The 14,662-nt window shown below is 37.5% G+C and overlaps 1 protein-coding gene across 3 annotated transcripts; it reads left to right on the forward strand.

Annotated features, from left to right (window-relative positions):
* Window positions 1-2,829: 2,829 nt before the first annotated feature.
* Window positions 2,830-13,296, forward strand: LOC134652968 (uncharacterized). Of its 3 annotated transcripts, none has more exons than XM_063508222.1 (7): window positions 2,830-2,991; window positions 4,836-5,006; window positions 7,560-7,649; window positions 9,429-9,623; window positions 11,498-11,767; window positions 11,862-12,461; window positions 12,748-13,296. In XM_063508222.1, the coding sequence occupies exons 2-7, from the start codon at window positions 4,860-4,862 to the stop codon at window positions 13,078-13,080; spliced, it is 1,635 nt and encodes a 544-aa protein (XP_063364292.1). In that variant the 5' UTR covers window positions 2,830-2,991; window positions 4,836-4,859; the 3' UTR covers window positions 13,081-13,296. The 3 variants fall into 3 exon arrangements, with proteins under 3 accessions (XP_063364292.1, XP_063364293.1, XP_063364294.1); XM_063508223.1 differs by having other exon boundaries at window positions 4,860-5,006; XM_063508224.1 differs by lacking the exons at window positions 2,830-2,991; window positions 4,836-5,006; window positions 7,560-7,649 and adding an exon at window positions 9,194-9,354.
* The last annotated feature ends 1,366 nt before the right edge of the window (window positions 13,297-14,662 follow it).

Raw genomic sequence — 14,662 nt, forward strand, 5'->3', positions numbered from 1 at the left:
TCTTCGTATCGTAGTGCGGAAGGAAAAATGGTTATCAATTATTTAGAATCTCGCTTTTTTCTAAATTTAATGTTTTATATTTTAGGAGGTTACGAAATAGTTTTGTTGACAAACAAACCAAAAGTATACAGCTAAGATACGCGACCCGGCCACCGCGCCCCGCGCCCCACGACCGGTTGGTCAGCGACACCTTCTTGTAACTCATGAGGCCCTGGTACTTGCTCTTTGTTAAATTACAATTTTGGACAGTTTTTTTTTCGATTTTGGCCACAGTAGCCTATGGATACTAACAAGCAACGCTAAGCGGTGTTCGTAGTCTATGGATCTTGCTATATTACGGGTGTCACATGCGCGTTTCTGACTTCTGAAGCAATTTTATTGTTTCTACTAGTTAGTAGGTACTCATCTGTCAGAGATGACAATTAAAATTAGGTTGGCAACAATGTATTTCATACAATATTTTTTAAGTGGTGATTACACGAAGTATCGTAAAAATACCAAAAAGATACTGCGTGTATGCACAAATACTTTTTTGGGGAATAGACTAAAGACTTGTCTAGACAACTATAAGATAGGGGTTTAAAGGTGTGTGCACGACCCTTTAAATGACAAATAAAAGTACGGGAGTAGAAAAAAGATCTAAGCATACAGGCAGACAGCGGGAAGCGACTTTGTTTTATACTATGTAGTGAAGCCTCAAAGAAATATTACGTTTTAAATACTATAGCACGTATGTAGGTAATAAGCGAAATAAATGCGATTAACTTTTATAAGATTTATGGATGTTTTCGATAAGAAAGTAAAATAATTCAAGGCTGTGTTTTATTACATCATTAAAAGAGAGTTTAACAATAAGCACACATTGTACATATTTACATCACTATCATGTTTAAGACGAAAGTGGAGGACCCGCGCGGAATTGCCTTTTCATACAAACGTAGTCCTTATTTTCCTCTCTGGATATTAACATTATTGAAAATATTTTGACACAATTTGTTTTATATCAACCACAGCTATGCCCGTACGTTTGATTATTTTTAATTATTATAAGGATTAGGCGCATTAAAAAAATATATGAAATCTGTTTTTCGTTCGCTCCTAGTTTTTACAATAATCTAAAAATCAAAAAAAGTCAAACGTAAGTTTCTACTATTATTATAGTTGTAGGTCCTCGCTTGCAATACGGGCGGCCTATAACTTTTTTACTTTGTTACATCAATTTGTATCTGTGTATTTTTATTATGCTGTTTATTTAGGTATATAAAATATTATATATGCATTATAGGTTAACGGTTAGCTATGGTTAATTTACATCAAATTATGTAAAAATGTTTTCCATAATGTCAATATCCAGAGAGGAAAATGGGGACTACGTTTGTAATTGGAGAAGCGGTCGTCCCCTTTCCTCTTAATAATGCAGATTAGTTTGAAGATTAATTATATATTATCACTATCACTACATAGTATAAAACAAAGTCGCTTCCGGCTGTTTGTCTGTCTGTCTGTGTGCTTAGATCTTTAAAACTACGCAACGGATTTTGCTGCGGTTTTTTTTAATAGATACAAATTCAAGAGCAAGGTTTATGTATAATTTGTTAACCCGTGCGTAGCCGGGGCGGGTCGCTAGTAATGTATAAGATAACCTAATACGTTTATAACGAAAGCAACATGAGTGAGTCCCGCTACCTATTTCGAGTTCTGAACAAACTGGATTGACGCAAGAGCTTTAAATACCCTGAAATTCAGAGCTTCGTTTCAACTGCATGTTGTTTTAGGTATACTAAAAATTTTGGTCAATATGTGACGTAACGTTTCTATTTCCAATAGACAACACTCGGTTTCAAATTAGGCACAGACATTTAGAACCCGATACGTCTGTGTATTGTTATATAAAGTGTATTGTAAATTTGCTTGCTTGCCTACTATTTCATAACATAGCGAAATCATATTGAAAACGATAACACTTTTATATGATCAGTGTTTAACTTTGCTTTTAGTGTTTTGAAATTAAATACAGGTGAAATTTTTAAATACAGGGTTGCAGTATTATTATGTAATTTATTAATTTAGTTACGTTAAAATATTTAACGTGGTTTTTTGTTTAATTTTTGTTTCAGCCTGGATTGTGATTTCAACATCCACAAAGTACTTAAATGTCGTCCATTTACATAGTTGACCCTCTTTTACTATTGTCTTTTAATGTATCATCAGTTAGTATCGATAAAACGATTTTTTTGATAAGTGTGGTCTGACAAATTCTGTAGTTTCTGTACCTAAATACGCTTAATGCTCGAATCCTCTCATATGGAAGTGGATCAAGTGGAAAATACAAAATGGAATATAAATTTCTAATGGCCCAGTTACATGGTCTAACTAAGATATATTCTAAGGGACCATGTCAAACAAGCTGCCAGAGCTCACGTGGTAAAGTTTTCTAGAAAACTTCGGAACTATCGGGGGCGCATCCTGTCCTGAGGGCCTACCGCGAACCATGATCGACGTGTTACCTCCCTGTCACACTTACGTACGAATTTACAAGTGCGACAGAGAGGCAACACGTCGAACGTGGTTCGCGGTAGGCCCTCTGAACTTTGCTCTGAAAGGGGGACAAGTTGTGACGTCGTTCGGCTGCTCAATAGGTTCCACGCATGCGTAATAATTTGTCGATGTGTGGGTTTACCGTCTGGCGGAGCACGCGGTCGGTGCGTGCCCGTATACCCTTCTCACTCTTCGATTATTCAAGTCTAGAAATCCCTATGTAAGACAGAGTCAGCTAAACGGCCGGGGATCGCCGTCTTATCTAAATCAAGTTTAAAATACCACCGCGTTTACACTAACCGCCAGTCGTGTTCGAGCTGCTCTGCTAGTACCTCGATCTTACACTGTGTGATACTTTCGCAACTTGTGAATTTTTGAATTGCAGATTTGTGGATTCTTGAGAATTGCCACTGACCAGCCAAGTCTATATTTCTCAGATTTAATTTAATTGAGGTAAGTTTTAAGTAAGGCATGTTTAAACGATTTCTGTAAGTTCGTGATACATTTGGAGCATATTGGATTTTTCCTGAAAGTAAGTACATAGGTATTAGGAAGAAAAAGCAGTGCATGTAAATGGAATGTTCTGGTAAGCTAACGGGCGCAGCAATGGCCGACTGGTTGCATCGAGCGCTTTCTCTCGCTGAGTCGCCGCAGCGGCACTGGGCTATCTTGAATCAATTCGTTTTCACTACTCCGTTTCGTGACATATGTGAATAGAAAGTCATCATCAATAATTAAATGGTCAACTTTTACTCTTTATTTATAACACTTAATCGTGACTTAGTGCCGTACCACCATGCATGACATGCGCTAAATATAAAAAAAAACGTGATTTTAAGTTTTCGTTTGTCAATTACTCATCCTTACTACCTTACCATATAATAATCAATAATAATGCATGTTCAGATATTGTTCTGCAGGATATTGAATGTTTTATGTCCATGCGTTTATTTTCCTTATCAATGGAATTGCCTAACAGTATTTCGTAACTTCTAGCTATTCAAATGTATCATAAAACGTAACAACGTTTATAAAATGGATCCACTCATTGATCCACTATTATTTTACAGTGAAGGAACCAGGGGGTTTAAACTTGGAGATTACCTACATTTAAAATTCATTTTTCCCTAATTTTTAATAAATTATAATGGAATGGATGTCGGTAAAACTTTTTTTTACCCTCTTGCTTGACAAGCCGTATTTGTCAAAGCAGGTAGTTCACCTCCCGGTCTGGGATTTCGACGTTTACCTGACCGTGAAGCTATTGAAAATTATAAAAAGTAGAAACCTGTTGTTAAGATCACGGGTAGTTTAACTGCTGAAAGAAGTTTATGTTCAAAAAAATACCAAAATATGTTTTATGTCTTTTTTGTTTTATTTTTTCTCTGCCCAAGAAAAGCCAGGTAGGAAATACAATATTTGCTATCATCTTGTCCTAAATGTATCTGATTTCTTTCCTCCACGATCTTCATTTCGGGGCCAAGGATGTCTGAATCATAACGTGATGTGTTAATAAAATAAGTACATACCTACATGCAGTAGGAATTTTCCATTAAATACAATGGAGTATTTAACCAACAGTTTGTTCAACTCTGCCCTGCGTCAGAGACAGAGACTCCTTTTATTAGGACCACCATTCACACCTGTGCCAATCACACGTCACAGTTTGGGGAGACCAAAGGTCACTAAGTGCACTATATACAGCATACTGATGTGCTGCGCGTGCGTTTTGTGCAAGTCTTCATTTCCAATAGCCACCTGAAATTTATTTCAGTTAAAATTTAAATACATATTGTATAAAATATAAAATAAATACCGTCCTAAAATCTTTTCTTACAGTATTTGATTCTAGATTAACTTGGAGCATGCGAGGTTTGGAGCTTTTAAAGTTCTAAATACTTTTTCCTAATTAGAACACGATACCGAATATGCCCTTAAACGGATCCCCACTATTTTTGTTACACATTGTATATTTGCACTTTTGTACTTTCATGTATTGTGCAATAAAGGTTAAATAAATAAATAAGTATGAGGGCTTCTAGTTGTATTATAAATAGACTTTCGAGTCGATACCATTAATCTTGTATAGGTAGTAGGACTTTTATTCACATATGTTACTGAACGTGTTGACAACCCTAAATAAATCTATCTAAATTCGTCTACAAATGTATCACACACTTTGAACTATTTTAAAATACATAGGTACCGCTCATTCACAAATTCAATGACTCATTATTTACTCTAATTGACTAATCATCTTATCAGCAAACGTCATTAAGGTATTTTTCCCGTTACAGATAACCTAAAAACCTATAGTCAAGATGCTCGCTAGTCCAGCCATGGAACTGCAAATTGAGACCCCTTTGGCCCTGCAAAGGCTCTGGAATTTGACAAGGGCCCGTTTGGCCGGGACCTCTACTGCCCTGGATGAGGAGCCAGCACTTGTGGAGACTTTGCCTTCTGCCCAGGTAGCTAGTTATATACATATGTAGATCTTAGTACTTACCGTCAAAAATCTACTAAAGATGTATGTGTACATATTATTAGATTAGGTATAGCAAGAACTCGCGATAGTAACAGCATCGAGTTGATAGTCTTTATAGTTCATAAGTCTCTGCTTGCTGATATTTACACTCGTGGTAGACATTTTGTTCAGTAAGATTTTCCTTTAGGTACTCGCTGTAAATCAATACGAGCATGAAGGTCAATTGATCTTATGACTAAAGTGTAGTGAATAAATTATTATTGGCGCCAGAATCGGCATTTTCTATGACCGTTAGGTTCGACAACCTGTTTGGGCGAAGTTCCAATTTTTCTCGATATCAATACTTTGCAATTATAATTTTCATTGTTTATGCAAGTACCTATCTTTCCGACGTAGATTGTTGTTGTTTAATAAACCGGTATACTTACTTAAAAAAAATAACTCCAAAAGGTAAATAAAAATATTGCCTTATATCCCTATATAATGTAATGGACCCTATAATGGACGTGGAACCGGTGATGGGACATAAAACCACAAATCCTCTAAAATAAGTATGTAAAAGTAGTTTATAAACACTGGCAATATTTTACCATAAATAAGAGTCATAGAGCTGTTTAAGTTTGACTTTTTATTAATTTCGGTTACTTTTTAAGAAATTGGCGCCAACCCAAAAGTTGTCGTGTCACTGGAAAAAATAACCAGTAAGAATTCTTAACAACTTCGCTAAGAGAGGCGGTTCATATATTAAATTGTAATTAATTATTACTTGGTGTAAACTAGAATGTGTTTTGTTAATTGCATTTACCATGAGATAAGGTATACAACACATTATGTTGTGACTCTAGAGATGTATAAAAAATAGTGGTATTTTGCCCAATCCCATTATAGGAGCTGTAAAACTGCATACCTCCTATGATGGGATAATTTATATAATGATGCTTGCCATGGCGTAATTTCATGTTTAAACAATACAGAAGTATAATGTAGTTACCCGTACGAACTATGTCAGGAGGTCTCCTCGGACTTCGGATAAATTAATATCGTTTTTACAAAATTTTATTGAACTTGCCCTGTTAGTTTGTATACAGGGTGGATTTTCTTTTGGGGTCAGTGAGGGCAGCTACCAGATCCCGTGCTGCGACGAGAAAACGATCTTAGAAAACTTTCCCTCGATTTCAAATTAATGAAGATTGGCTTTTACAGATTTTGGAAAAACATACAGGGTGCGAGAAAAAGGTAATTTTTGACAAACTTTTTTTTGATGCCAATCGATCCCATTCCTGTTGAGGATCAAAAGCTTGTATGGAACCAAAAAAAATTCCGGCTAGAGAAGCCACAAATCGAGGAAAACTTTTCCCATACAATTTGTATGAAAATGAAAACTTTTATTTTTCACATGCTATTTTTGTATGCTAATTGATTCCATTCCTATCTAGTATCAATAGTTTCTTTGGGGTCAACTTACGGTAATGTACTAAAAAGCCACAAATTATTAAAAACTTTTTCCATACATTTACTATGGAGAAAATGTGAAATTTAATTTTGACCCCAAAGAAACTATTGATACTGGATAGGAATGGAATCGATTGACATACAAAAATAGCATGTGAAAAATAAAAGTTTTCATTTTCATACAAATTGTATGGGAAAAGTTTTCCTCGATTTGTGGCTTTTCTAGCCGGAAATTTTTTTTTGGTTCCATACAAGTGATCTTCAATAGGAATGGGATCGATTGGCACAAAAAAAAAGTTTGTCAGAAATTACCTTTTCCTCGCACCCTGTATGTTTTTTCCAAAATCTGTAAGAGCCAATCTTCATTAATTTGAAATCGAGGGAAGGTTTTCTCGTAGCAGCACGGGATCTGATAGCTGCCCTCACTGACCCAAAAAGAAAATCCATCCTGTATTAGTTAGTGTGGTTCAAATCTTGGAAATGGCATTTGAGCCACTTTTGGATTTCCGATTGAGTTGAAATTTTGGATACGTATGCAAATCGGATGACAATGCAATCGGGTGACAAAAATGACTAATAACTAGTTTTTTCCAAAAACTTATTCCCTTTCCAATATCTTATACTGATAGGGTATGCCCATTATAGGGGGCCCATTACTGGATCAACGTCCATTACCGGGGTTCCATTACTGGAGCTTTGGTGTCCATGACTGGAGAAAAAAAACATACTTTTAATTTATTAATTATGTGGAAACTAACTGCAGTATCTTTGATACAACACGCCTGAAACATGAAAGAAGGATAGGATATTCATCTTTTAACAAGCTAAGCGGTAGAACTTTTACATGTAACAGGGAAATATCACAAATACTCCAAATTTCCTCTTAAATGTCCCATTTGCCGTTACTATAATACATTTTATATCAATTAAATAAGTAGGTACGTAATAATTGAAGATATTGTTCTACAAGTAAACATCTTGTTTATTCCGATCCAAGGAAAAATTTCAATTGCCTTGATCGATCGTAATTGTCTCGCCCCCATTATACAATCACTGTTTACAAGAAACTTATCTTCTTTGACAGGAATCTGAAACTACTTCAAAGAGTAAACTCCCAATCCCGAGTGATTATGAAAGCGACGGGGAGGAGGCATTCCCGGAATTGGAAATACCCGTAAGTACAATTTTATTATTTCGAGGATTTCAACACATTGGCTACCTGCGAACAGCAATTATCGTACACGACGTTGTCAGCCACAAAAGTTCAATTATTTGTGAACTTTAGCGAGCTCAAATTTTTATATTATGTATTAACATCTGTAAACAACCAAAAGCTAAGTATACACACATATAGCAGCTACGCGGGGGCGCCACACACCAGTATAGATGTCGGCGGCCGATCGTAAGATCAGGCAGATCGTAATGTTCCTGTGTAATGTTTTGACGATAGTGACATTAAACCAATATATATATAGGTAGGATAGGTTCGTTAGGTTGCTTTAGATGCCCGAAGGGCAAACTGCCCAGAAATAGGAGCCCCGCGTAGCGGGCCTTCGTCAACTCAGGGAACGGGTCAAAGATTTTCACGTTTCACGATATGCCAAGGAATTTCACGATATGCCTGATCTTACGATTGGCCGCCGACATAGATATATTAAGATTGCCTCCCACCACCTCCCACTGGGTAAAGGATCTCCGTTGTTTTCAACCTAAAGGAAAAGCGTAGTTACCATTGTTTTTACAACTGTATCATATATGTATATATGTAGAAGCTGTGTTGATCGAGCGATATCCGAAGGAATTTTTTTAAAAACTTCCGTACTTGGTTCAGTATCATGACGTAAACAACATTCTGCTCTTTACCAATATGTACTAATTATTGCCGTCACACCCCCGCGCTGTTATCACACACGTCACGGCCTGCCCTGACCCTCTTGTCTAGACGTTCGCACCAATACTCATCGTAATTGATAACGGCCGTTATTAAATTACCTACCCACATCGTATCTATATACATATTGCTTTAATATAAACGTAGTATACGCTGCGAATAGTGTCAATTATATGCTAAAGAGACCATCGTCCTTAGTCCTACATTGTGTAGGGCTTCATACCAATCCAGTATTTGTGATGCTTCATTGATTCGTTCATTCATTCGAGCTTAAGGTCGATAACATTCTGCATAAAGTTTTTTTTATAAATCTGATTTATTTTTATCACACCTTCCTGGGTGATAACCTCGTTTGAAGGTTCGATGCCGATTTTGAGCTTCCGCAAATACACTCGTGTAAGCGGAATGGAATCTGCAAGCCGTCTGTGCCGGAAATAGATGGAACCGTGTAAATATAACTCTCGATCAGCGCAACGATCACGAGAGTACAAAGTCCGCTAGTTTGTACTCTCGTGATCACAATAAACCAATTTGTCGCAAGTGTGCTACGACGCAGATTTTCTATTAGCTACTACAATTTGCTGATTGTTACTCAATTGTCTTGGTACGTCATAAGATAACGAGCATTCATTGAAATGGCCTCTAAAATATTACCTATGCTATATTTCGATTTTAGAAGAATGTCTTTTACCTATGAATAATTTGATGCGTAGCACATATGCAATTTCTATTATGTAAGCGGGTTACGCCTCTCTTGGCTTCTATTTTGGCGGCGTATAAATGATCTGCAACACACATTTCCAAATGTGTTTATCTTAAGACCAACTTCCTTTATTATATCCCATACCGAGCCGGCTAGCGGTCTGGTCATTTTACTTTTAGTAATTGCAAATTAAGTCGATAAATATATTTTAAACACTGAATGGCATTCAAATTAACGATTGAGGAATCTGACACTAATAACCTGATTTTAGAAGTGACTGATTTGGTGACTTACTTTTTCAATACAAGGCGTAATTGTAAATAAAATCAACTGAAATATAATTGGGCGTGTGATTTCAGGAGCAGCCTGAGTGCTTGCAAAAGGGTTGGACGGATAGTTATGCCAAGGAGGTGTTGCTGGATGCTAGCACCCTCGGGGATGTGCCGGCCGTGTACCGCGTGCCGCCGCCGGCGCCGCACCAGCTGCCCGTCATTGGGGTCTACATCGACCCTCGCGTCAGAACCGGCTTTCGATACAAAGTTAGACCCATGCAGGTAAGACGAGTAATTTTATTTCAACCTTAACTCACATCACTTGTCACAAACGCGGGACGTTGAGGAATAGTTTTTCCTTGTCATTAAATGTGGATGACTGCATGGGATTGCGATCTTCTACATTTTATTTGATTCTTTAAAAATTGATAACGATATATATCAATAATAATTTAAAAGTAAGAAAACTATTCCTCATCAGTTCAGTTGAATGTTGCTTAACCATGGCAGGATATAAACTGTGTAAAATCATATACATATGGCTTTTGTCATCAATGTCAAGCTTTCCTACGTCGAAAAGAAAAACTACGAAGATCCATATTAGTTTGGGGCTAAATTTTATACTGGATTGCAAACGAAACGGATTTGCATACATGAAATATCAAGGAAATTGAGTTTGGATATTTCAACTTGCAGCTATCTTTGAACATACTTTAGTAGATATATCTTTATACGGTAGGAGATTTTTAAATAATTTAATTACATTTGATTATGAAATGTCTTACTGATTTGAAAATTGGCTGTGTGGTTATCTATAGAACATTTTGGTAAGGATAATCCTTTTCAGAACCAAGAGGATGGTGAGTGTTTTTGTGCCTTACAAAAATGTTCATGACCTAATCGACTATTCTGATATCTTATTTTATTTTAAGGAGTTTTATTCTTATCGAAATGATCTCTCCCAGGAAAGTGGAATATAATCAGGTAAATAAAGTAATGAGATATAAAAATATTAAAAACAGAATGTTCGATTAGTATCATTTGTTATACTTAACCACGTACGATTTGATAAAGTTTGTAATTATGGCAGGGAAAATAAGAGTAAGGTTGTCATGTTGTTTCAATATTGTAGGAGTTAAAGATACATATTAAACATAAATACACCATTCTTCGTATTCGTTGTATTAACTCTATTCAACTTATGAACATATATTTTAATTTAAGTGATATTATGATAATTGTAAATATTATTTTGATTCCCACTTTGCAAAATTTGTGTTAATGAAAAATAACAAAGGAGGTATTGTAATGGCAACCTTACATACAAATGTTCAAAGATGCTGTGCTATTATTTATTACAATGGATTTTGCGATTATAAGTTTCAAACAGTCGATTGTAATTAGACAATGAAAATCTAAACTTAATTTCCTATCGGCGAACCGATTTCAGCAGTCCAGAGCAATTTGGAAAGGGTTCGATTAGGTTTGTGTAGGGTTGGTTCAGTGAGTAGCGGTGTCCGTTGATGAAATTTACAGACTGAAAATGTCACCAACGACCAACACTGCTAACTTGCGTGGTCCGCCACTGGTTGTGCACTTCCGCTGTAGGCGTTGGTATGTGGATCGTCCAGTTTTTCAGACCCTCGCCCAGAGCGGCGTTCTGAAATCAAACCCCATCAAGAAAAGCGCAGTGGCCCGACGGGTCGAAAGTGACCGGCAGCATGTTGTGTCTACAATAGGTAAACATTAGTATCATTCATAAGGGCTTTTTGCCATGTCAATCATATCAATGATCTGAAAATTAAAGTTTTCACTTGTGTATTGATATGGTTATTTTTTCATCTGAACAGTCCTTCTAGAATGTTAATCCGTGGGTATAATAAAAACAAAAATGCTCGAGTTCTAATACACATATGGTAATCATCTTCATAACGTCAATTCATGAAGTCATTAAACATAATCAGACATTTTGCATTGAAGAACACTTGGAAAAGTAATCATGTCTTTCACAAATTGGTTTTATCTAAAGTAAAAGTAAAGATTGCATCGTAATTATGTAAATTATTTGAACTTGTTGTTTGTTTTGGAACGGTAAATTGTAAGGTTTTCTAGTTAACTTTTGTGGGCATGAATTATAGAATGATTTAAATTTTCAGGCTCTAGACGCGGCCCCATTGTCGGTGAAGCCCAAGTACTTGTTCGGAGGGAAGGCCCTGACGCTGCAGTCGATTGGACGCGGGTTTGCGCGCCGCGTCACATTTGAACCCCATGACTCCTCGCTCAATGACAATAACAATTATTTCTGGACCGACTCTAGACCGGAAGGATTCTTGTTCGAGCTTGAGGCCGTGTCCATTGGGGATAAATTCACGGTCTATGATGCGAACCATGAACCTCAGGGCATCCTTGAAGTTGTCCAGCAACAGGTGAGTTTTCGAACGATGTGTTATTAAAATGTGGTTTACGCTGTTAATTATTTATTCATCTTGAACTGAGGCTAATGTTGGTTTTCTTTTACAGAAAAATCAAATTGAAGTGGATCAGCAAATCTTTGAAGACGGATCAATCGTGAAGAAAGTGAAGATCAGTACGCTTTGCAAAGTAGAGTGGTATGAAAATGATGGAGCTACTAAATTGGTGCCGGTTTCCGGACTAGCCATCTTGAAGAAAGGTCGAGGAAACGCGGCAGTGACCAGAGTAGTCAACGTTGCGATTGGCATCAAGCAGCTCCGAAAGGGCTATGAACTGAAGCCTGGTATCGAATCATCGTCCAGGAGGGTCACCGTCAACGGTGGCGACATTAATGACATTCCTTGCCAGTATTGCGTAGTTGGACTCGAGAAGTATGAGTTGCCTGTCATTGGAACATATGTAGATCCCCGAATCGTGCCTGGATTCCACTACCGAGTGCGGCCCGCCGGCTGTCGCCGCCATCTCTTCGAGGGCCGAAGCCTTCTCCTGCAGTCCGTCGGCATGGGTTACGGAAAACGCATAACGTTCAAGCCGGACACTCTTAATGCCCCAGAAAACTACTTCTGGTCCGACTCGCACCCCGAGGGCATTGGCATGGAACCACGCGCGATCCAGCCTGGCATGAAATTCACTATTACAGGGAACGGGGTAAGTGGAATCGCTAAAGCATTACTAAACGTCACTGCAAATAAATTATGGCTGTAACATTTGGCACTTCGCCATAATGCGAGTTCCGACTGGCGCATAGTAGTACATTTGTTTACAAATTTATTATTTCGGCATATGCTGAAGTTCATAAAAATATGTTTTGGCAGAAGGACAAATAGTATAAAAATAACTCTGGATAGATGCCAAACGAAGTATAATTTAACCTTGACAGGCTTGGCAGTTCCCGTACGTTGACGCTCATATATTGTAATTTGAAATCTTGCAGGGTCTTCTGGGAGAGGCGAGCGTGTTCCGCGCGGACTTGCCCCAGGTCGAGGAGAAGACTGAATACGTGGACGTTCCGGGAAAGCGAGGAAAAGCCGTAGAGAAGTACATCCACGTGGACGTCACCTGTCACGTGAAGCTGGCCACGACCGGCGGTGGTTCCGTCGACTCTGAAGTCCATTTGATGAAAGTGTCGGGAGTCGCTCTGGTCCGCAAGGAGCCGGGCCAGGCCGTCGCCAACTTGGTCAAGGTCTACAACGTCGGTCTCGACTCGCAGCTGAACCTCCTGTTCGCGCACTCGCAGACCGAGCTCACCTTCCACCCCATGCCTTAAAACTCACGGGAAACGAATGGTATTACAATGCTTGCGATTGATATGTCCAACATTGTGATGCTATACAACTTACCGGGCGCGACTGAGGCTCCGTCTAACGTCAACCGATTGGTCACGATTTGCAACCGAGAGCGTGTAAATCTCGCTGTGTCTTAACAGATTCTATCTCGGTTGCAAACAATATGGTGAGGAATGTGTGCATCGGAATTAACAACATTAAGGCACCACAGACACAGAACACCGCAACGCAGCAAGCTTTTATGGTGCTAGTATCACCATAAGTAAAAATGTAGCGCAGCGGCAAGCCCGCAGATCAGTAAAAACGTCTTGAAGTTCACGCAGTTTGAAAATGGCTAAATTCCCTTGTTAGATTAACAAATATAATTGTCGTTTCTTTTATTTAGAAGTACTACATTCTTGGTAAGGTTCCGTATTGAGAGAATGAGTAGCTGTAGTATTATTATACAACCCTCGAGTAACGTAATCTTTTTATTTATTTTAATGTTAATTATTAAATGACCAGTATGCTTTGTTTTCAATTGAAGCGTACAAGTGGTACTTTCTTGGACCAAATAATACCATTGCCTATCCTATATTGGAGAGAGTAGATAAAAAGACTAGTAATGGTAATTAATCATCTTTATTGCAAACAATGAATAGTAACCGTAAAATGATGCAGCAAACATATTTAGGTTTTCATGGAACCTGTTTTTCTTAAATCATGAATATTGCTTATTAGGGTTCCGTAGCCAAATGGCAAAAAACGGAACCCTTATAGATTCGTCATGTCTGTCTGTCTGTCTGTCCGTCTGTCCGTCTGTCTGTCCGTCCGTATGTCACAGCCACTTTTCTCCGAAACTATAAGAACTATACTGTTGAAACTTGGTAAGTAGATGTATTCTGTAAACCGCATTAAGATTTTCACACAAAAATAGAAAAAAAACAATAAATTTTTGGGGTTCCCCATACTTCGAACTGAAACTCAAAAATTTTTTTTTCATCAAACCCATACGTGTGGGGTATCTATGGATAGGTCTTCAAAAATGATATTGAGGTTTCTAATATCATTTTTTTCTAAACTGAATAGTTTGCGCGAGAGACACTTCCAAAGTGGTAAAATGTGTGTCCCCCCCCCTGTAACTTCTAAAATAAGAGAATGATAAAACTAAAAAAAATATATGATGTACATTACCATGTAAACTTCCACCGAAAATTGGTTTGAACGAGATCTAGTGAGTAGTTTTTTTTAATACGTCATAAATCGCCTAAATACGGAACCCTTCATGGGCGAGTCCGACTCGCACTTCGCCGCTTTTTTTATTTTAATGAATTTAATTCTATTTGGTTTCACAATTTAATGAAATGGGTCTTTTTACCTGAATTATGTATTATTTCTTTATTTTTCGACGAATAAAAGTTATTTTGTATTTGGTGTATTTTTCACTTTTATTAGGTACCTCTATAAATAAAACCTCAAGAATAGACTGTTTATACGACAACGGTTTCACTCACTTGAATTCAATGTGTGATATCGACTTAAGAATAGAATAAAGAATAAAGAACATTTATTTTCCGATTATGG

Source organism: Cydia amplana, chromosome 12 (assembly GCF_948474715.1).
Source record: "Cydia amplana chromosome 12, ilCydAmpl1.1, whole genome shotgun sequence".
NCBI classification, from domain to species: Eukaryota; Metazoa; Arthropoda; class Insecta; order Lepidoptera; family Tortricidae; genus Cydia; species Cydia amplana.